This window comes from Salmo salar, chromosome 24 (assembly GCF_965601325.2).
Source record: "Salmo salar chromosome 24, fSalSal1, whole genome shotgun sequence".
Classification (NCBI taxonomy): Eukaryota; Metazoa; Chordata; class Actinopteri; order Salmoniformes; family Salmonidae; genus Salmo; species Salmo salar.
Window position 1 is genome coordinate 25,140,951 of NC_138314.1, and position 21,400 is coordinate 25,162,350.

A 21,400-nucleotide genomic window follows, 5' to 3' on the forward strand; every position below is an offset into this window, starting at 1 on the left:
GGTAGCGTTCTCCTGGCATCCGCCAAACCAAGATTCATCCGCCAGACTTCCAGATGGTGAAGCGTGATTCACTACTCCAGCTGACGCTTGGCATTGCGCATGGTGGTCTTAGGCTTGTGTGCGGCTGCTCGGCCATGGAAACCCATTTCATAAAGCTCCCGATGAACAGTTATTGTGCTGACGTTGCTTCCAGAGACTGTTTGGAACTCAGTAGTGAGTGTTGCTCGTACAGTCATTTGCATGACAATAACCGGCTGACAAAATGTTCATGACCACCACAGCCCTAGTGGAAACCCAAATACCTTTCCTGGAAGACTGAGGTGATCTGGAAGCGAACAAGTCCATGCCAGACTTCTTGGATGACATAATTGTTTGAGTGAGTGTGTGAGTGAGTGCTGCCCCCTTCATTTATTTCCCCCCACATTCTCCTGTCTGCTGGACTGTCATTAGGTGGATTGTTCTGTATTGTCAGTTATGATACTGGCAGCTCTCTATCTATTCTGATTAGCTTTTGGAACAGGCTGTTTTCATGGTCAGAGATAGTCAGGGGTGCTTGTTTCTTTGGGTTCAACATTACCACTGACACACAAACAAATCTAACTTTAAAATGTCACCTAGGCTAAGATTAGTTGTGCACCTGCTGTAGTGTTCTGTTCTTGATCTCTCCGTGTGTGTGTGTGTGAGGGAATTGACTGAATCATGTGATATTTAAAAAATATATAATAATTTCACCTTTATTTAACCAGGTAGGCAAGTTGAGAACAAGTTGTCATTTACAATCGCGACCTGGCCAAGATAAAGCAAAGCAGTTCGACAACATACAACAACACAGAGTTACACATGGAGTAAAACAAACAAACAGTCAATAATACAGTAGAAAATACATCTATATACAATGTGAGCAAATGAGGTGAGATAAGGGAGGTAAAGGCCATGGTGGCAAAGTAAATACAATATAGCAAGTAAAACACTGGAATGGTAGATTTGTAGTAGAAGAAAGTGCAAAGTAGAAATGTAAATAATGGGGTGCAAAGGAGCAAAATAAATAAATAAAATAAATAAATACAGTAGGGGAAGAGGTAGTTGTTTGGGCTAAATTATAGATTGGCTATGTACAGGTGCAGTGATCTGTGAGCTGCTCTGACAGCTGGTGCTTAAAGCTAGTGAGGGAGATAAGTGTTTCCAGTTTCAGAGATTTTTGTAGTTCGTTCCAATCATTGGCAGCAGAGAACTGGAAGGAGAGACGGCCAAAGGAGGAATTGGCTTTGGGGGTGACCAGAGAGATATACCTGCTGGAGCGCGTGCTACAGGTGGGTGCTGCTATGGTGACCAGTGAGTGGAGATAAGGGGGGACTTTACCTAGCAGGGTCTTGTAGATGACCTGGAGCCAGTGGGTTTGGCGACGATTATGAAGCGAAGGCCAGCCAACGAGAGCGTACAGGTCGCAGTGGTGGGTAGTATATGGGGCTTTGGTGACAAAACGGATGGCACTGTGATAGACTGCATCCAATTTATTGAGTAGGGTATTGGAGGCTGTTTTGTAAATGACATCGCCAAAGTCGAGGATCGGTAGGATGGTCCGTTTTACGAGGGTATGTTTAGCAGCATGAGTGAAGGATGCTTTGTTGCGAAATAGGAAGCCAATTCTAGATTTAACTTTGGATTGGAGATGTTTGATGTGAGTCTGGAAGGAGAGTTTACAGTCTAACCAGACACCTAGGTATTTGTAGTTGTCCACATATTCTAAGTCAGAACCGTCCAGAGTAGTGATGCTGGACAGGCGGGCAGGTGCAGGCAGCGATCGGTTGAAGAGCATGCATTTAGTTTTACTTGTATTTAGGAGCAGTTGGAGGCCAAGGAAGTAGAGTTGTATGGCATTGAAGCTCGTCTGGAGGGTTGTTAACACAGTGTCCAAAGAAGGGCCAGAAGTATACAGAATTGTGTCGTCTGCGTAGAGGTGGATCAGAGAATCACCAGCAGCGAGAGCAACATCATTGATGTATACAGAGAAAAGAGTCGACCCGAGAATTGAACCCTGTGGCACCCCCATAGAGACTGCCAGAGGTCCGGACAACAGGCCCTCGGATTTGACACACTGAACTCTATCAGAGAAGTAGTTGGTGAACCAGGCGATGCAATCGTTTGAGAAACCAAGGCTATTGAGTCTGCCGATGAGGATGTGGTGATTGACAGAGTCGAAAGCTTTAACCAGGTCAATGAATACGGCAGCACAGTATTGTTTCTTATCGATGGCGGTTAAGATATCGTTTAGGACCTTGAGCGACCTTGATATCAAGAACACCTACTAACATGAAACCAACAGGATGTTTATCCCTGCTCCTTTCAATTATCTTATGGAGCGCACATGCAGTACTAGTCAAACTTTGGACACCTACTCATTCCAGGGTTTTTCTTTATTTTTACTATTTTCACCATTGTAGAATAATAGCGAAGACATCAAAACTATTAAATCACAGATATGGAATCGAATAGTAACCGAAAAAGTGTTAAACAAATCAAATATATTTTATATTTGAGATTCTTCAAAGTAGCCTCCCTTTGCCTTGATGACAGCGTCGCACACTCTTGGCATTCTCTCAACCAGATCATGAGGTAGTCACCTGGAATGCATTTCAATTAACAGGTGTGCCTTGTTAGAAGTTCATTTGTAGAATTTCTTTCCTTCTTAATGCGTTTGAGCCAATCACTTGTGTTGTGACAAGGTAGGGGTGGTATACAGAATATAGCCCTATTTGGTAAAATACCAAGTCCATATTATGGCAAGAACAGTTAAAATAGTCAAAGAGAAATTGACAGTCCATCATTACTTTAAGACATGAAGGTCATTAGAGTTATAAGTTCATCAGAGGATAAGTTCATTAGAGTTACCAGCCGCAGAAATTGCAGCCCAAATAAATGCTTCACAAGTAAGACACATCTCAACATCAACTGTTCAGAGGAGACTGCGTGAATCAGGCCTTCATGGTCGAATTGCTGCAAAGAAACCACTACTAAAGGACACCAATAAGAAGAGACTTGTTTGGGCCAAGAAACACGAGCAATGGACATTAAACCGGTGGAAATCTGTCCTTTGGTCTGATTTTGGTTTCCAACCGCCTTGTCTTTGTGAGACGCAGAGCAGATAAACGGATGATCTCCGCATGTGTGTTTCCCACCGTGAAGCATGGAGGAGGAGGTGTGATAGTGTGGGGGTGCTTTGCTGGTGACACTGATTTATTTAGGATTGAAGGCACACTTAACCATTATGGCTACCACAGCATTCTGCAGTGATACGCCATCCCGTCTTGTTTGCACTTTGTGGGACTATCATTTGTTTTTCAACAGGACAATGACCCAACACACCTCCAGGCTGTGTAAGGGTATTTGACCAAGAAGGAGAGTGATGGAGTGCTGCATCAGATGACCTGGCCTTTACAATCACCCGACCTCAACCCAATTGAGATGGTTTGGGATGAGGTGGATCGCAGAGTGAGAAGCAGCCAACAAGTGCTCAGCGTATGTGGGAACTTCCTCAAGACTGTTGGAAAAGCATTCCAGGTGAAGCTGGTCGACAGATGCCAAGAGTGTGCAAAGGGTGGCTACTTTGAAGAATATAAAGCATATTTTAATTTGTTTAACACTTTTTTGGTTACTACATGATTCCATGTGTTATTTCCTAGTTTTGATGTCTTCACTATTATTCTACAATGTAAAAAAATAGTAAAAATAAAGAAAAACCCTGGATTGAGTAGGTGTTTCCAAACATTTGACTGGTACAGTGTATGTTCACTGACACATACTGTACAGCATGCACGCTCTATCAACGCTTGTGCTCACTCAGCATGCATTACATATGTTTGTGTACACATACACACAATCACACACAGTCCAAAGTTAGCCTAAAGTTGGTTGAATGAGTGGGAATTTTCATGTGTGGGATTAGACTGGGTATATGATCTGCAGTGGGGACAGGCTTTAACATGGGGGTCACCTATAATGAACAAAATATAAGCGCAACATACAACAATTTCAATGATTTTACTGAGTTCTTGTAAGGAAATCAGTCAATTGAAATGCATTCATAAGGCTCTAATCTATGGATTTCCCGGTCTCAGACGATCCCGCAGGTAAAGAAGCCGGATGTGGAGGTCCTGGGCTGGTGTGGTTACACGTGGTCTGCGGTTTTGAGAACGTTTGTACGTACTGCCAAATTCTCTAAAACGATGTTGGATGTGGCTTATGGCAGAGAAATGAACATTACATTATCTGGCAACAGCTCTGGTGGACATTCCTGCAGTCAGCATGCCAATTGCACTTTCCCTCAAAACTTGAGACATCTGTGGTGTTGTGTGACAAAACTGCACATTTCATAGTGGCCTTTTATTGTCCCCAGCACAAGGTGCACCTGTGTAATGATCATGCTGTTTTTATCAGCTTCTTGATATGCCACACGTGTCAGGTGGATGGATTATCCTGGCAAAGGAGAAATGGTCACTTACAGGGATGTAAACAAATGTATGCACATTTGAGAAAAATACACTTTTGTGCGTATGGAACATTTCTGCAATCTTTTATTTCGGCTTATAAAACATTGGACCAACACTTCACATGTTGCGTTTTATTTTTTTCCAGTATATTTTCGCACTCCATCTGTTAGCAGTGTGTGGAAATGTGTTGTTCTTCACAAGTACAGAAGACAGTCAGGGTGTCGGTCCTAGAGAACTACTTGAAAGCCCAGGAGAACTAATCCTCTTTTTGATAGATAGCCCTCTCACCAGATGAACCCCCCCCCCCCCCCCCCCCCCAACCAAACACCTCAATGTTTTACACAAACTCAAAGTCATTGACTTAACTCTGGTATAAGAGGTTGCAGAGCTTAAGTGGTTGCTTGTCAGACAATTGTACTTAAGGTCTTAATACAGAGGGCCATGTAACCTAATCTCTACCTACCTATCCTTTCTACACATTATATCAATGATTTTCCTTCCAAAATCACACAATCTTTTCCTAACCCACAAAGTCTCTTCTTTCATCTTGGCCAGTCTCTGCTTTTACATCATCATTTCTCAGAGAGAAATTATGATATATCCACTTTAAGATATATCCTATAACAAGGGGTTGTTGCAGCATTCCAAGTATATGATTAGAAATGGAGATGTTTAGCAGACAAAGCACTGGTAGGCTTGTGTGTGTGTGTCTGTGTGTGTGTGTGTGTGTGTGATGTGATGGACGTGTATGACTAGCAGCCTGGGTGCTCGTCATCTCATCCCAGCCAGTCCATTCCATCCCCCTCCTCCTGACATTTCAGCTGCAGCAGGTCAGAGAGCATCAGGACCCAGCCTCAGCCTGCCTCCCCTAGATTAGGCCAGTTATATAACGCTCATTACAGCAGTTTAAAAATAACACAGAACAAAACCCAAGCTGAATCACACACTCTCATTTACTGTCCGTGTGTCTCTACACACACATACCAAGCACTAGGGCCGGGACGATACCAGTACTGCAATACTCGTTAGTACCGTGGCAAGGAAACAAAACACAAAGCAGGTTTAATTTCTTTAGGAAAACAGCCTCTTACGACGCCAATCCCATTAGCCGGATGGAGTTTGACAATAGCCAGTGAAAAATCAGAGCGCCATATTCAAAACCACAAATCTAATAATTTATATTTCTCAAACATAGGACTATTTTACACCATTTTATAGATACACTTCTCCTGAATCGAACCACGTTGTCCGATTTCAAAAAGGCTTTACAGCGAAAGCAAAACATTAGATTATGTTAGGAGAGTACATCGACACAAATAACCACACAGCCATTTTCCAAGCAACTAGCATGCATCACAAATACCCAAAACACAGCTAAATGCAGCACTAACCTTTGACGATCTTCATCAGATGACACTCCTAGGACATCATGTTACACAATACATGCATTTTTTTGTTCGATAAAGTTCATATTTATATATAAAAACAGCATTTTACATTGGTGCGTGACGTTCAGGAAATATTTTCCCTCATACTGCCGGTGAAGCAGCGCCACAATTTACAAAAATACTTGTCATAAACGTTGATAACATATTAAACTGTCATTCAAAGAATTATAGATGAACATCTCCTTTATGCTAACGCTGTGAAAGATTTCAAAAAAGCTTCACGAGGAAAGCACTCTTTGCAATAATCTGAGTACTGAGCTCAGAAAAATACACTAGGCTATACAGATAGCCGCCATCTTGGAGTCATCTAAAATCATAAATTGCATTAGAAATATTCCCTTACCTTTGATGATCTTCATCAGAAGGCACTTCCAGGAATCCCAGGTCCACAATAAATGTTGTTTTGTTCGATAAAGTTCATAATTTATGTCCAAATAACTCCTTGTTGTTCGCGCGTTCAGTTCAGCTACTCCAAATGTAGGAAGCGCGTGGACAATGTCACGCCGAAAAGTTTAAAAAAGTTGAATTTACGTTTGTTCAAACATGTCAAACGTTGTAAAACATCAATCTTTAGGGCCTTTAGAACGTGAAGATTCAGTAATATTTCAACCGGACGGTTCCTGTGTCTTGAAAAACGTTTTGGAACGGAGGATCCACCCTCGTGAACGCGCACCAAGGAAGTGATGTCATTCCCTGGCTTACCAACTTCCCCACCTTCTCATTCGGTCTCTGTTCATCATAGACGCCTCAAACAACTTTGTAAAGACTGTTGACATCTAGTGGAAGCCTTAGGAAGTGCACAATTATTACTACGTCACTGTGTGTTCAATAGGAAACGACTTGAAGAGAGCCCATGCATCCAGGTTTCCACTTCCTGGTAGGATTTCTCTCAGGTTTTTGCTTGCCATATGAGTTCTGTTATACTCACAGACATCATTCAAACAGTTTTAGGAACTTCAGAGTGTTTTCTATCCAAATCTACTAATAATATGCATATCCTAGCTTCTGAGTTTGAGTAGGAGGCAGTTTAATATGGGCACATATTTTTTCCGAAATTGTCAATACTGGCCCCTATTCTTAAAGAGCTGTAAGACGTTTTAATGTTGGAAACCAACATTATTATGTTGTCATCCAGAGTCACATTTATTTATTTTCCAAGCAATAGCACACAATATTTTACATACAGCAGGTTTTTAATATACCAAGATTAGTCTGGTTCGTGTTTTCATTTTTGCCATGGAATAAATATCACAATACTGGTATCGTCACAGCCATATCATATATATGATGAAACATTCACTCCCACACAGACACTTCTATTTCCTCTCCTTGTTTCTCTCACACACACAGACACATACACACACAGTGGGTTTACTAGGAGGGATTACTGGTTTATTGGGAGTTCTGTTGGAAAAAGATGTTGTAGCTATTTTTCAGCAAATTCATTTGTACACCCTTACACACTTCCCATGCTTGTTGCTTCTGTCGTCCTGGGCTAAGTTTAGGATATACAGTACTTTAACCGTCTTTACAAATACCTAGTCAATGCTTGTAAAATGCTAAGCTACACGGAACAATTATGGACTATAGTCCTCTTTGACTGTCCCTACTGTATACAGAATACATTGAGTACAATATGTTAAAGGTAGTTAAAATGGAGAGGATGCACCTCGCCTGCTGACATTGTTATCTCTCAGAGAAGTAAAGCCTGTAAACTGACCCAGCACAAAGACCTCCTCCTATAGTCAGCAATACCACTGAGACCACTAGACTTTGCTGCTGGGGCTCTCTAGATCCAAGGCACAACATAGCCCATCCTTTCACTACTATGTAAAGAAGGCATTGCAAATTAAGCTATCCATAGTAGGGCTAGGCGATATATCGTGTATACCGGTGTGGATCCACATTCCAGTATAGATTTTTACAACACCTTCTATGAAGGTATTTCAATACAGTGCTAAATAAATGCAAAGTTCTACAAATTGGACTACTTCACTGTTGTTTTTATGTCCTAGTTTGGGTGAGTATAAAACCATCAGAACGAAGAAAGCCAAATATAATCACTTAGAATTAATTTGTTGCCATTCTAGGGTCATTCACAACTCATAAAACATTAACTTAATAGTCAGAAACTTAAAATACTATCAAATACCACCATACTGTCAAAAATTAGAAAAATATTGTGGTATGATATTTGGTCCATATCGCCCAGCCCTAATCCAGAGTTGAGTTTCATAGATGATGCAGTTGTAGAATTTCTTAATAACCCCCACCCCACTCCCACCCTGTATTGTCCTTCTATCTATGTGTTTCATCCTTCAAATGAAACAAACAATACTCAAACAGAGCCTGGTCTGTTCTATGAAGTCTGATTGTATATTCATTAGTGTGGTCTAGTGACTGTGAGACACTGACACAAGCTTTCATTACCCAGAGGACTTCATTACCGTAGCGTGCTGCTGCCTTCCCAAAGGAGACACGGGCAGGGTGTTAAGATCACGTGTTTATCAGAGCCACCCATATCACAGACCGCACACAGATACAGACAGACACACAAAAGGAGAGAGAGAGACCGAGCTGCAGCATGTCATTGTTGCCTCTAAACCACTAACTGAATCAGGCTGGGACAGTTACGAGTTGCATTCTAATCGATGGCTGTCTAATCGATGGCTGTCTAATCGATGGCTGCAGTCTAAACATACAAGCAGATTTATCTCTTCACCTCCATCTCTGTGTCCTTTCTAGAGGTTCCAGTTTTAACTGCATACTCTGTCTTCTGTTTGCTGAGCAACCTGACGATATGCAGAATGTACTATGTAAACAGTGTTGGTATTGTGAAACACCAATAAACTGTTGAGTTAACATCCTCTGTCACCTCTATCTCCCTCCAGGACCGGGGCAGCTCCATGGGGAAGCTGGAGCCCATCTCCCCCGTCAGCCCGGCCCAGATGGACCCCGATCTGGACCTGGTGCCAGCCCGCTTCTCCAAGGAGGAGCTCATCCAGAACATGGACCGTGTTGACCGGGAGATCACCATGGTGGAGCAGCAGATTTGCAAGCTACGCAAGAAACAGGTACAGGTACCGTACAACCATGGGCTATACTGTAGGTCCTGTTCTCTCCGGTTTGTTTGGTGCTTGTCGCTGTTTGTCATTATGAGACTGTGTGCTTAGTTGACTGTGTTTCAATTTGATGCAATCTATATGCTTTATCTTCTAAGGATGACCCAAACGTGTCTATCATTGTCATTACTTCTCATTGAGCCTGAATGTTTCTGTGAAAGTGCGTTGCCTGCACTGTTTTTAACGTCAGCTTGTTCTCTGGCAGTTCCAGCAGTCTTCCTGAAAATGTTTCCATCTGTATTTAAATCTTGTATCCCTCTCATTGCCTGTCTTCAGTGGATCTTCACACAGTAAAGCCTTTAGACCAGACATGGCTGTATTGCTGTAATTATTGTATTGAGTTACTGTAGTTAGGGCTCACACAGCCTGCCACAGTGCTCTGCTTCTAGGCAGCTGCGTTCTCTTCTGCTTTTCCTTCCTCTCTTCTTCTTTTAGGAGAAAAGTAGGTTAAAAATATATAAAGCCATAAATAACAGCTTCCCCCGGGGGAAAGGAGGATTATGATGGAAGTTTTGTGACTGTTAAATCACTCATATTTCTTCCTCACGGCCTTCCTCTTGGCCGCCTGCCACGTCATGTTTTATAGAAGAGCTCTATGGTGCTGCTCTCCCCCTCAAGTCTCTCCTTTGGATGGCACTCAAAATTCTGCTTCGGAAATCTAAGCCACCTGTAACCCATGGCACGGTCCACTGTGGGAGGTGTAGGGAGGTGGGCGGGGGAGGGATGGGGGGGGTTAGTGATGAAACCTAGTGAATGATTGAAAGAGTACGCTCTGCTACCTAGAAAAATAAATCAAGCCCCCTCCCTATCCCTTCCCTCAACACACACTATGCTTTTTATGTATTTTTTAATTTGTAATTTATTTTATTTTTTTTTATACAGCGCAACCACCCCTCCCCCCGCCATAACGCTTTCCCCTCTTCAGCTCTCTCCAAGCATTTAAACATCTGGAGCAATTAAGTGGTGTGGTAAAACTTTATTTAAAGAGTTCTGGCAGGAGTGGGGGCTGGGGCTCTGGTTACAGCCAGCCTGTGTTGTCAGCCAGGCTCAGGAGTGGGGGCTGGGGCTCCGGTTACAGCCAGCCTGTGTTGTCAGCCAGGCTCAGGAGTGGGGGCTGGGGCTCCGGTTACAGCCAGCCTGTGTTGTCAGCCAGGCTCAGGAGTGGGGGCTGGGGCTCCGGTTACAGCCAGCCTGTGTTGTCAGCCAGGCTCAGGAGTGGGGGCTGGGGCTCTGGTTACAGCCAGCCTGTGTTGTCAGCCAGGCTCAGGAGTGGGGGCTGGGGCTCCGGTTACAGCCAGCCTGTGTTGTCAGCCAGGCTCAGGAGTGGGGGCTGGGGCTCCGGTTACAGCCAGCCTGTGTTGTCAGCCAGGCTCAGGAGTGGGGGCTGGGGCTCCGGTTACAGCCAGCCTGTGTTGTCAGCCAGGCTCAGGAGTGGGGGCTGGGGCTCCGGTTACAGCCAGCCTGTGTTGTCAGCCAGGCTCAGGAGTGGGGGCTGGGGCTCCGGTTACAGCCAGCCTGTGTTGTCAGCCAGGCTCAGGAGTGGGGGCTGGGGCTCCGGTTACAGCCAGCCTGTGTTGTCAGCCAGGCTCAGGAGTGGGGGCTGGGGCTCCGGTTACAGCCAGCCTGTGTTGTCAGCCAGGCTCAGGACAGTTGGTTTATTTTATTTTACTCTGCCGTGGGTTTGGAAGGGGGAGGTTCTGGGAATGTGTGCGTTTTCCTCCCCAGCTGCTTATCCATCCCGATTGGGGCCCAGGATGATCCTGAGGGCCCAGAGCCAGCTCTCTCTCTCCCCGTGCTGAGGCCCTGGCCCAGGCCTTTTTCTGGGGTAGGGGAGGGAGGAAGGAGACCGGCTCTACTGTAGATCACCTCCCCACAGAGCATGCCGCAGCACATTGACAAGGAGCCCTAGCCCCCAGAGAAGCAGCTTCACTAAAACCTCTGACTGTACCACTCACATCTGCAGCCCTGCTGCCCCAGACGACCTGCACTGCCCCTAGTCTGTTTATACTGCTGTTCTTATTACTCCTATATACCTATCCTGTTTATTGGTCATACCACTTTTGATATTTTACTTGAAGTTGTAATAAACCCTGATTATGTCAGTTATTGCAGATCTAAGATTCTGGTTGTGCTGTGAGGAGGCCATAATGTCCCCACTAAATACACGTCATGGATGTAATGGATCAGTTCAGTGGATGCTGCTGTGCCATTGCTTTGGCTATAGGCTCTGTCCTGTGGCCTGTTCTCCTGTTTATATCCCTCATAAAAAGCCACCAATATATTGCCCAGGGAGTTGGAAAAGCAAGGCTTTCCAGTACAGGATGGGTGTTGTGTTGGCCGACAAAGGGAAAAGGGTGTATCCTCTTGACCTAAGAGATACTTTGTCTCCTCAGTCCTACTCTCTCTCTCTCCTCTCTGGCATGCAGCCAGCCCTGGCTGGCTTTGTTACACCATGTTGTGGTAACCCTTGGGTTAACTGGACCCATGGGACTTAATAGCTATTACAGCTAGTAGGACAGTTAGGTTCATCACTGCAGGAGATGATGAGTAGCAGGAGGGGGGGGGGGGGGGGGGGATCTGCGCACACACACACACACACACACACACTTCCCTAGTAACCTGTCTCCACAGAAACAGAGAAGCACAAAGGTGCTGCAGAATCAGGGATTTCTCTTTTGTTCACGGCTTGTGATAACCTTTATCTGTCATCTTTCTCTTGCATATTCTTCTCTCCCAACCTGAGTCAAAGGGACATCTTGTCTACACACTGTGTTCACCGGTAACCCTGTGTGTGTGTGTGTGTGTGTGTGTGTGTGTGTGTGTGTGTGTGTGTGTGTGTGTGTGTGTGTGTGACCTGCAGCAACAGCTGGAGGAGGAGGCAGCGAAGCCCCAGGAGCCAGAGCGGTCTATGATCTCCCCCCCGCCCAGCGAGGCCAAGCACCGCAGCCTGGTGCAGATCATCTATGACGAGAACAGGGTCAGTACCATCACACACACGCTAGGGATGGGCACGGTTATTTGAATATCCGAGCGGATGCTAGTATTCAATCACTTGGGAGAGTATACAGTCTTTGTCTCAAATGGAATACAATTATCTATGTGACATTGTTACATAGCCTACAAGGATAAACCATTACATTCAAAATTTTTATATAACAACAGTTTAATGACAGTTTGTATGAGTGCGCCCCATATAAAAAGATTCACCGGCAGCCTACACTCATTTCACACGAGTAGCTTGTTGTTATTGTCAGTCAATCAAAGCGCTGCTGCAGTCAGAGGCTCCATGTGTAGCAAGTGAAGTGGGAGATTTCTAATCAATACAAAAGGGAATTAAAATAACAGAATTCAGTTGGCTAAATGAGAAGGAGTAGGCTAAAATAATCAACCAAGAGGTAGGCTGTTGTTTCATATGAATGGAGTTGTTGTAGACATTGGACGGGGAGCATAGCAAAAAAGCCTCAATTAGCCTTGCTACTTTAGCTAGCTAGCTGGCTAACTTAGCTGGCTACTGTAGCTAGCTGGCTACTTTAGAATTATTTGATGCAGTCAAGACGGGCACTCTCAGGTGGTGTGATAACCTATGGCAGCAACAAGTTTGTCTAAATACTCTCTCTCTCTCTTTCGCTCTTTTTTTTTCTCTCTCTGTGCCACACACAGACTGTCACACACACCGGCCCCTGGCCCTGTCACGCCCCTCCCCCACCGTTCTTCTGAAACAAGCAGAGTCTCTCTCTCGAGCAAGTCTCCATTGAAGTTTCTTAAAAAAATATAATGACATTATTAGAATACTGAAATAATTTCAAATGCCCTAACACACTCACACACTTCTCTCTCTCTGTGTAAATATGAGTGTGTCTCAGTCAGTGCTCAGCCTGTAATGCCTGTAGTCAGTGTTCATTCCTAAATCACCTGACAGGTTGGTCAACGTTAGAATACATGTATTGACCACATTAGCTATACCCCCTGGTTCATCATGATCCTAGTTGTTGGGGTGGTAGTGATGTAAGATAATGAGCAAAACCATTCCAAAAACAGACTTCCTTTGAATGAATGTTTCTGTATGACTGAAATAGTGTTCTTTTTTTGGACTCCATACAGTGTTATTGGGTTCACAGAAATTGCTTGATTGTAAGTGTTGAGAATGAGACTGAAGCTGTGAAGGAAGACTGAGAGCATGTGGATGAGGTGCAGTGGACGTCGGTCTGAATATGGTAGACTGTCACGCTGCTTCCCCTCAGACATTGGATTCATGCTGTTTGAGAACTTATTTAGCTAATTGGCCCTATGGAGGGCTGAATGGAAGTGAATTTGTATTCGGAGCATTCTGCCGTGACAGTGATTGTGAAGAGATTAATGTGTGAGTTCTGTCATTGCTGTTACTTGGCTTGTTATCTTTAACAGCCCAATAGAGAGTGGGAAAGGCTGTATGTCCGAGTGTGTAGTCTACTAAAGGTCAGCATTGGTGACCTTTAGTGTGAGCAGGTCACTCACACCTTCAGACAGAACCCCCCCCCCCCCCCCCACACACACACACACACACACCTTACTCATGTTTCTCTACTACAGTAACATTCGTCTGGCAGCAATCCAAATACATAAAAAAAAAATGTAAGTCAACATTTTACGTTTCCAATTTTAGAACGCAAGGATTTCGTAGAAATCTAGGTCAATCAAAGCAGATTGAGTAGGATATTATCTAGTTGTAGTTAATAATGCATTCATTTCCAATACTCTTAGTCCACCTAGTGGTAAGCACTGCTCCTTGCATACGGATACACAAAACTGTATAAACATGTTTGTGTAGATTGCAATGGTATATAAGGAGTCTTTTCCCACTCATTATGCCGACTACAGATGGTCCCCTGTATGTGTAAGGGGCAGGACCTCTGTACATTTCCTTGCCGAGCCGGGTCAGAACCTTAAGGAAGGTCAACTCTTGAAGTAAAGTAAAATTCTATTATATAATAGAAACAATTGAATGGTTTAAAAGAGACCTGTTGACCGACAATAGTACTGTATACCTTTCACCCCATGTACTTACCAGCTCAGAGCTGAGTAATGATGGCACCACTGAATCCATGCAGAAGGAGTGATGATAATAAATAATATAGCAATATGTACTGTAGCGTGTTTTACCCCCCTATCACTACTAACACTGAGTGCTGCTGAGCACCACCACCACACTGGTCTGTCTTTCGTTTGTTTGTTTGTTTGTTTGCATATCATATAAAGGCTCAGTCATACACACCAATAGCATTTGCCTGCCCAGAGTACTTAGGATCTCTGAACAAAGGTAGAATCGTGCATCAGAGAACAGTTCACTGAACAAATCGGTAGACGAACGGGGAGATCCACATTCGGTGCGGCCTGTGTGATCCTTAAGTATATGTGAAGAAGACAAGGCATGGGTGTTGGTGTTTGTCTTGGGTACGTGTGTGTGTGTGTGTGTGTGTGTGTGTGTGTGTGTGTGTGTGTGTGTGTGTGTGTGTGTGTGTGTGTGTGTGTGTGTGTGTGTTTCAGCACCTGGCTGTAATGACTCCAGTCTCAGCAGAAGCGTTCCTCTCAGTCAGGCCTGGTGTCATCTGTCTCTGTGGGCTTAGTGTCACCTCGTCTCTCAGCGACAGGGATACAGCCACAGGCCTTTGTCAACGCCATAGGCGACACCACTCAAGTTCACCATTTCTTATTAGAAAATGGCTGCCTTGGACACAAATACAAGAGAAACAACCGTGACTCACTGGAACTGCACTATCCCAGTCCCACTGTTAAACACACACACACACACACACACACACACACACACACACACACACACACACACACACACACACACACACACACACACACACACACACACACACACAAGGTACAGAGAGATCTCTCAAGTCACTGCACCTTCCCTCTTTGCTTGTGCCAATATTAAACCCTATCATTTTAATTTCGTATTTCTTATGATGTAGCCCATATTTCCTTTTTCTATGGACTGGAAATGCTTCTGTGAGCGAAGAGCAGCTCAGTTAGTTTTCTGCTCCAGTGGTAGTACTCCTGTCTAAGCACTAGGGGGCATCTTTGAGTTGGTCCAGCCTCACTCACAATCACTGGCTGCCAATTTAATCTCAGGTGTGACTGGCTGAGCTGGATTGGAGGAGGAACCGTAGTGTGTCATAGCTCCATGTTGATCAACAGTGTTGTCATTGCCCCGTCTGAATTTAGCGTACACATGTATCCCCTTCTCTTTGTTGCCAATGTCATTGATCGTAGTCTTTGATATGTCCTTAGTCTTGCAGCTTTATATCAGTACAATATGAGAATGAAGTCACTAAGGAGAATCTATCGGACCAATGAACCAGAGAGAAAGGTACAGAGGAGAGGGAGCGAGTGCGTGTGGCATGGGCATGGCTAAATATACATGTATAGAGCTCAACTGAGTAGAGGTCATCTGTGATAGAGGCACAGCGATGCGGTTGAGCTTCCCTCTCTCTCCTCTCGCTCTACATTTGACATTTTAGTAATTTAGCACTTATCCAGAGCGACTTACAGATGCAATTGGGGTTAAGTGGGCACAGCGACAGATGTTCCACCTAGTCGGCTCTGTGATTCGAACAAGCAAACTTTTGGTTACTTGCCCAACGCTCTTAACCACAAGGCTACTTGCTGCCTCACTCTCTATCTCACTCACTCACTCGCTCACTCGCTCAGTCTGAAACTACAACCTAAGCACACTAGGTGAGCTCTTTCTCTCTGTTTTGTCAGATGTCCCTTATTGGAGAAGCACTGCAACCATACAGTCTCACTCGCTCTTGCTCTTTCTCACGCTCCCTCTCCTGCGTGCTCTCGCTCTACCCTTCTGTCTCTTCTGGAATCTGTGCTCGGGGAGGTGAGTTATCTTTTATCCAGGAGAGGAGAAACGAGAGGGAGCTGAGGCAAGGTGCTGCCTTGTGTTAAAAGCTCTAATAATAGTTGCTGCAACCAGAGTGCCCATCCAAACATCAGTGATTGAGTGAGCAGGCTGCTGCATTGCCTTGGTGATGGGAGACGTGAGGCTTTGTTGTTGACATGTGATGAATGTGTTGTGTGTGTCGTGTCTCCTCAGAAAAAGGCAGAGGAAGCTCACAGGATTCTGGAAGGACTGGGACCCCGAGTAGAACTGGTGAGTCTCTGCTGTTTTCTCACCTCTTAATGGTCATCTGAATAAAAAAAATTGCAACATCATTTTTTTGCATTATTTGACCTTGGGGAGGAGGGATAAGTAACGGAGGAGGAGTTTGTCTGAAATCAAAGATGTGTAGCAAGCCCTGGAAAGAGAGCATGATGTGGGTTTAGTTTTCTGTTCAGGAATGAGAGTGAGAGATGGTAAAATAGCTGGACCACAGAAACAACAATTTCAGATTCGTTTGACCCATGAAAGCTGTTTGCCATCCATTTTTTTCCTCAACTTTTTAACTCCCTTGTGTCATGAAATAAAAATGTTTTTGTTTGTTTTGAAACCAACTAATTTTACCCAAAGATGGACTTTTTCCACTTATGAGTCTCTTGAGAACAGTCTTGAGAAGGGCTGGATTAGGATGCCATGTCGTCATTGTGCTTACTACTTGTTGTCAGCTTGGCACAGCAGTAACAGTTATATAGTACTATGGAACTCAGGGCGATGCCCAAATGAGCCTCACAACAGCCTTTGTTTCACACTCTCTCGCATACATATTGATTCATTTTGTGCGATTGATTAAATGAATGATAGATTAATTAATACATATAATTTGATGGTTCAGTTGGTTGAGTTATTGATTGATGGTAAAAAATCTGAGCCAATTTTTTTGGCAGACTTTTCTCAGATATTTGTATAAACCAGTATGATATCACACCAACATTTCTCTGTCAGACTCTGTTCAATGTCAGATATTCAACATGTTGTTGGTAGAATGTAATGGGTGAATGTTGTTACTGCATCTGGCATAGGAGCTTTGCAATGACACCAGACAGGGTGCAGAGAAGGGAGTGTATAAACCTCCTAGCCTTCATGTTCCATGCTGCTGTGAAACTGAATTCCCACCTCTGGCAGCATCACTAACACTTTCATCTCTCTCTCTCGCTCCCTCCCCTCTCAGCCTCTGTACAACCAGCCATCTGACACCAAGCAGTACCATGACAACATCAAAATGTAAGTTAGCCCGCCCTCTGGGGTAAAGGCACTGGGTTTATGCTAATGTTTGTGTGTGTGTTTGTCTGAGTGTATATCATCTGTCCCTGTGGGCTCAGTGGGATTGCTATGGTCCTAAATGCCATTACTGCGCTCCTTCTCATCTACTCTAGAGAGTCCCATCCCAACAAACGGCCACAGACCATCAATGTTTCAGTGTCAGCCACGCATGCAGTCTTTATAGCTGTGGTAGTGCACTGAAACAGTTATTTAACCTTGTGATCTCTCTCTGACAACACATTTTGGTCATTTTTTGTGGAAATGAATTTATACTGCACTTTTGTTCACAACTATAGCAATGTAAGTGAAGGAAATGTTACACACATTACATTTGAACTGACATCCTCCCTTCACTGCCCCTCTTTCTCTACTCTGTTTGATCCCAGCACTGTTTGATCAGAAAGGGTGTGTGTTATTAAATAGCGCTGTATAGCTTTGATTCATCACAATTGACTTCTTTGTGGTGCCCCTAACCGGTTTGATAACCTTGGCCCTGTCCCTGTTGAGAAAGATGAGTAGCAGATCCATAGACCCCCTACCCACCTTAACCTCTCTGCTTCCTCTGTCCACTACCCCTCTCATCTCCCACACTGACTCAACGTTGGGGCCAATAGCCAGTGTTCAGTATTTCAGAACTTAGAATATATAAATCCATGGAAATATATCCACAGGTAGCTCCCTAGTGGTACAGCGGTTTAAGGCACTGCATCTCAGTGCAAGAGGCGTCACTACAGTCCCTGGTTCGAATCCAGGCTGTATCATATCTGGCCGTGATTGGGAGTCCCATAGGTTGGCGCACAATTGTCCCAGCATCGTCCGGGTTTGGCCGGAGTAGGCCTTCATTGTAAATAAGAATTTATTCTTAACTGACTTGCCTAGTTAAATAAAGGTTAAAATAAATGTATTGTTTATTTTTCACCGTAATCTTACACACATTACAGAACGGGAACATGGACCGTGCTTGCGTCTTTAGTGTGGCACATATCAACATGAAAACTCTTTTTGCATAACTATAATTTCCACATGTTTTTGGTGCTGTTTACAGTGTACTGTGATTTCTCAGGAATACGGTGCACTCTTAGTGTTGGACAAACGAAACCTATTGAAACGGTCCAGAGCAGCTAATCTCTCCTTCCACCATCTAGTGTCCGGAGCACAATGCCACGTCTGTCTCTATAGGACTTCATCTGTCAGCCCTGGTCTGGCCTTGATATGATTTATTAGGATCCCCATTAGCTGACGCCAATGGCGACAGCTAGTCTTACTGGGGTCTGACACATGATGAAAAAGACATTACAGACAAAATACTTTACAATTTACATACACACGTTAATGTTTTTAAGTGTGTGTGTGTGTGTGTGTGTGTGTGTGTGTGTGTGTGTGTGTGGTGTGTGTGCGCATCAGTTACAGAAGCTTGCTTTTCCTCTGTGCACTTCTAACATCTATCTATAGAAGCCTGTTTACTATGTGTGTGCATCTGTGTGTTTTTGTCTATCTCCGCCTGTATTGTGTCTATGCACCACAGTGGTATGGTGTACGTGTCCCAGTGTGTGGGAGAGTGAATTAGTGTTTATATGGTTCTCAGTATGTGTTTACATGCTTATGTGAGTTTAGATGTTGGTTTATATAGGAACATGTGTAGATGGGGGTGTCTTTTTGTTTTGATGAGGTCATCGTGTCCACTTTAGACTGCGTTCTGTGATGTCCTTCTGCGTAACGCGCGCGCTCGCACACACCCACGTAGTGCCTTATTTGCTTCCTGCCGTCTGTCTGTCCTTGCCTGTGACACCAGCTGATGTGACTCATGTAGAATATGATTACATTAATCAGGAGGGATGTGACCGTACAACTGCCAGATTAAGATCATTTTACACCAAAGAAAGAGATAATGGAGGGAGAGCGGCTGCCAGAGTGATTACTGCCCTGACCTTTATCTCTGGCTGTTTCCATTCCTGGGCCACACCAGCTTTAAAAGTTGGCCTCCTTGTGTTACCTCCTCTCTCTCTCTCTCTCTCTCTCTCTCTCTCTCTCTCTCTCTACTGTTGCATCATTCCTTCCTTGCTCTCGCAACAGTTAAATGTAATGCTTTTGTTGTCCTTATCCTCATCACTCTAATGACATGCTTGAATAATATAGTGCTAGGATAGAATGCAGATGGCTTTCGCTTCTCTCTTCACGAAGATTGAATGCTTATGGGTCTAAATGAATAACTGCAGCATGCTACCTCTCTTCTTTCAATCTCCCCGCTGCTGTATTTAATTCAACAAGAGCAAGCTTGCATCCCTCTTCGAATATTATATTAGTATATGAAACACAAATAAATGCCCAATAAGCTTTTCTCGTCTAGCTTTTCCTGGGACTTTACAAGAGCTAAGGAGAGAAGCCAGCTGAGAGCAGGTGCATATCTCACAGGAGAACAAAGATGGAGGCTATAATTTCAAAGCGTATGCATTCATTAGCTTAATATAAGGCTAATACTGCATTGAATTTATTACCTGAAAGAGGTATGATAGTACATCTATATTTACACTGAGTATACCAAACATTACAAACATCTTCCTAATATTGAGTTTCACCCCCCCTTTTGCCCTCAGAACAGGCTCAATTCGTCTGGGCATGGAATCTAAAAGGTGTCGAAAGAGTTCCACAGGGATGCTGGCCCATGTTGACTTCAGTGCTTCCAAAGTTGTGTCAAGTTGGCTGGATGTCCTTTGGGTGGCGGACCATTCTTGATACACACGGGAAATTGTTGAGTGTGTGAAACCCAGCTGCATTGTAGTTCTTGACACTCAAAACGGTGCGCCTGGCACCTACTACCATACCACGTTCAAAGGCACTTAAATATTTTGTCTTGCCATTCACCCTCTGAATGGCACACATACACAATCCATTTCTCAATTGTCTCAAGGCTTAAAATCCTCCTTTAACCTGTCTCCTCCCCTTCGTCTACACTGATTGAATTGGATTTAATAAGTGACATCAATAAGGGATCATAGCTTTCATCTGGATTTCTTCCTGGTCAGTTTATGTAATGGAAAGAAGTGTTCCTAATGTTTTGTATGTCAGTGTATGTCAATCTTGAACAGGATTATCTATTTTGGATGCAGTTTGAATGGAATTGTTGGAGAGATAATAATATTTGAGTTATAGGCTGTTTTAAAACTCTTCAGATGCAATTTAAACATGTCTTCACAATTAAAAAAATAAGTTAACCTCTGAAAACCAGATGGAGATGTGTAAATAGAGATGCGTATTAAGATATATTAGTCCTAATCTTACTGTAGCATTTTCAGAAGGAGAAAGTTACCATGATGAGATGATACATGCATTGTGAACTGCGCTTCATACTGAGATGCGCCGTCTGTCCCCACCCTCAGCATTGATGATTGATCATGCAGATAGCAGAGCAGAGAAGGCCGTAGAGAAGCCAGGTTAGGACATTGCATATAATTGAACAGTTCCATTTCATGTCATGCTGTTCATAGATATCATTTATTATAATTTACCGTTTTACTCGCAGTTATTTATCCTGGGAAACAGGAGTATATTTGCGCAGGAAATCTCTGTAATTCTCTGTAACCTGGTTCCCGCCATTAAACCCCAATAGGGACAGGCGTTGCATGCCTGTGTTTTGTGTGTGTGTGTGTGTGTGTGTGTGTGTGTGGGGGGGGGGATAAGATGGAGTTCATACCTGGAAAGAGGAACATGTAAGCTACACCGTGTGCTCACAGAGGCTTATTGTTGTTGACATAAGAGCACCAATCATTGAATGTGTGAAATCATCAAAATAAATACGTATTTATTTTATCCTTCCCCAAAATAAATTCATTTTCAGCAATATTTGTGTTGATTTTCCAATTCTGTCTCTGTGTTCTCCCATTCCAACTGCCTCTTTTTTATTTATCACTCTTTCTCCTTCACCCTTCACAGAAACCAGGCGATGAGGAAGAAACTCATTCTTTACTTCAAGAGGAGAAATCATGCTCGTAAGCAGTGGGTGAGTACAGAACAGTGTGCTTCTCTGCTGGGACTGCTCTATGACCGATGACCAGATTGAAACTGGGCCAGAAGCTCCTTGGAAGACAGTGTCCATGTTCCAAAGGCAAGAAGAGCTCTGGGCCCTTGTGCCTGTTCTTTAGTAAC

The 21,400-nt window shown here is 43.9% G+C and overlaps 1 protein-coding gene across 12 annotated transcripts in view; it reads left to right on the forward strand.

The window, feature by feature from the left end:
* The window catches only part of ncor2 (nuclear receptor corepressor 2), a 198,116-nt gene that overhangs the window by 106,019 nt on the left and 70,697 nt on the right, over window positions 1–21,400 (forward strand). For 9 of the 12 annotated variants that reach the window (XM_082968599.1, XM_045707178.2, XM_045707173.2 and 6 more), the window contains exons 5-9: window positions 8,827–9,015; window positions 11,918–12,034; window positions 16,154–16,210; window positions 17,166–17,218; window positions 21,188–21,254. In XM_082968599.1, coding sequence (XP_082824725.1) covers window positions 8,827–9,015; window positions 11,918–12,034; window positions 16,154–16,210; window positions 17,166–17,218; window positions 21,188–21,254 — 483 coding nt within the window. The remainder of the gene's footprint in view (window positions 1–8,826; window positions 9,016–11,917; window positions 12,035–16,153; window positions 16,211–17,165; window positions 17,219–21,187; window positions 21,255–21,400) is intronic. The other 3 variants (XM_082968600.1, XM_045707174.2, XM_045707175.2) reach the window with 1 other exon arrangement.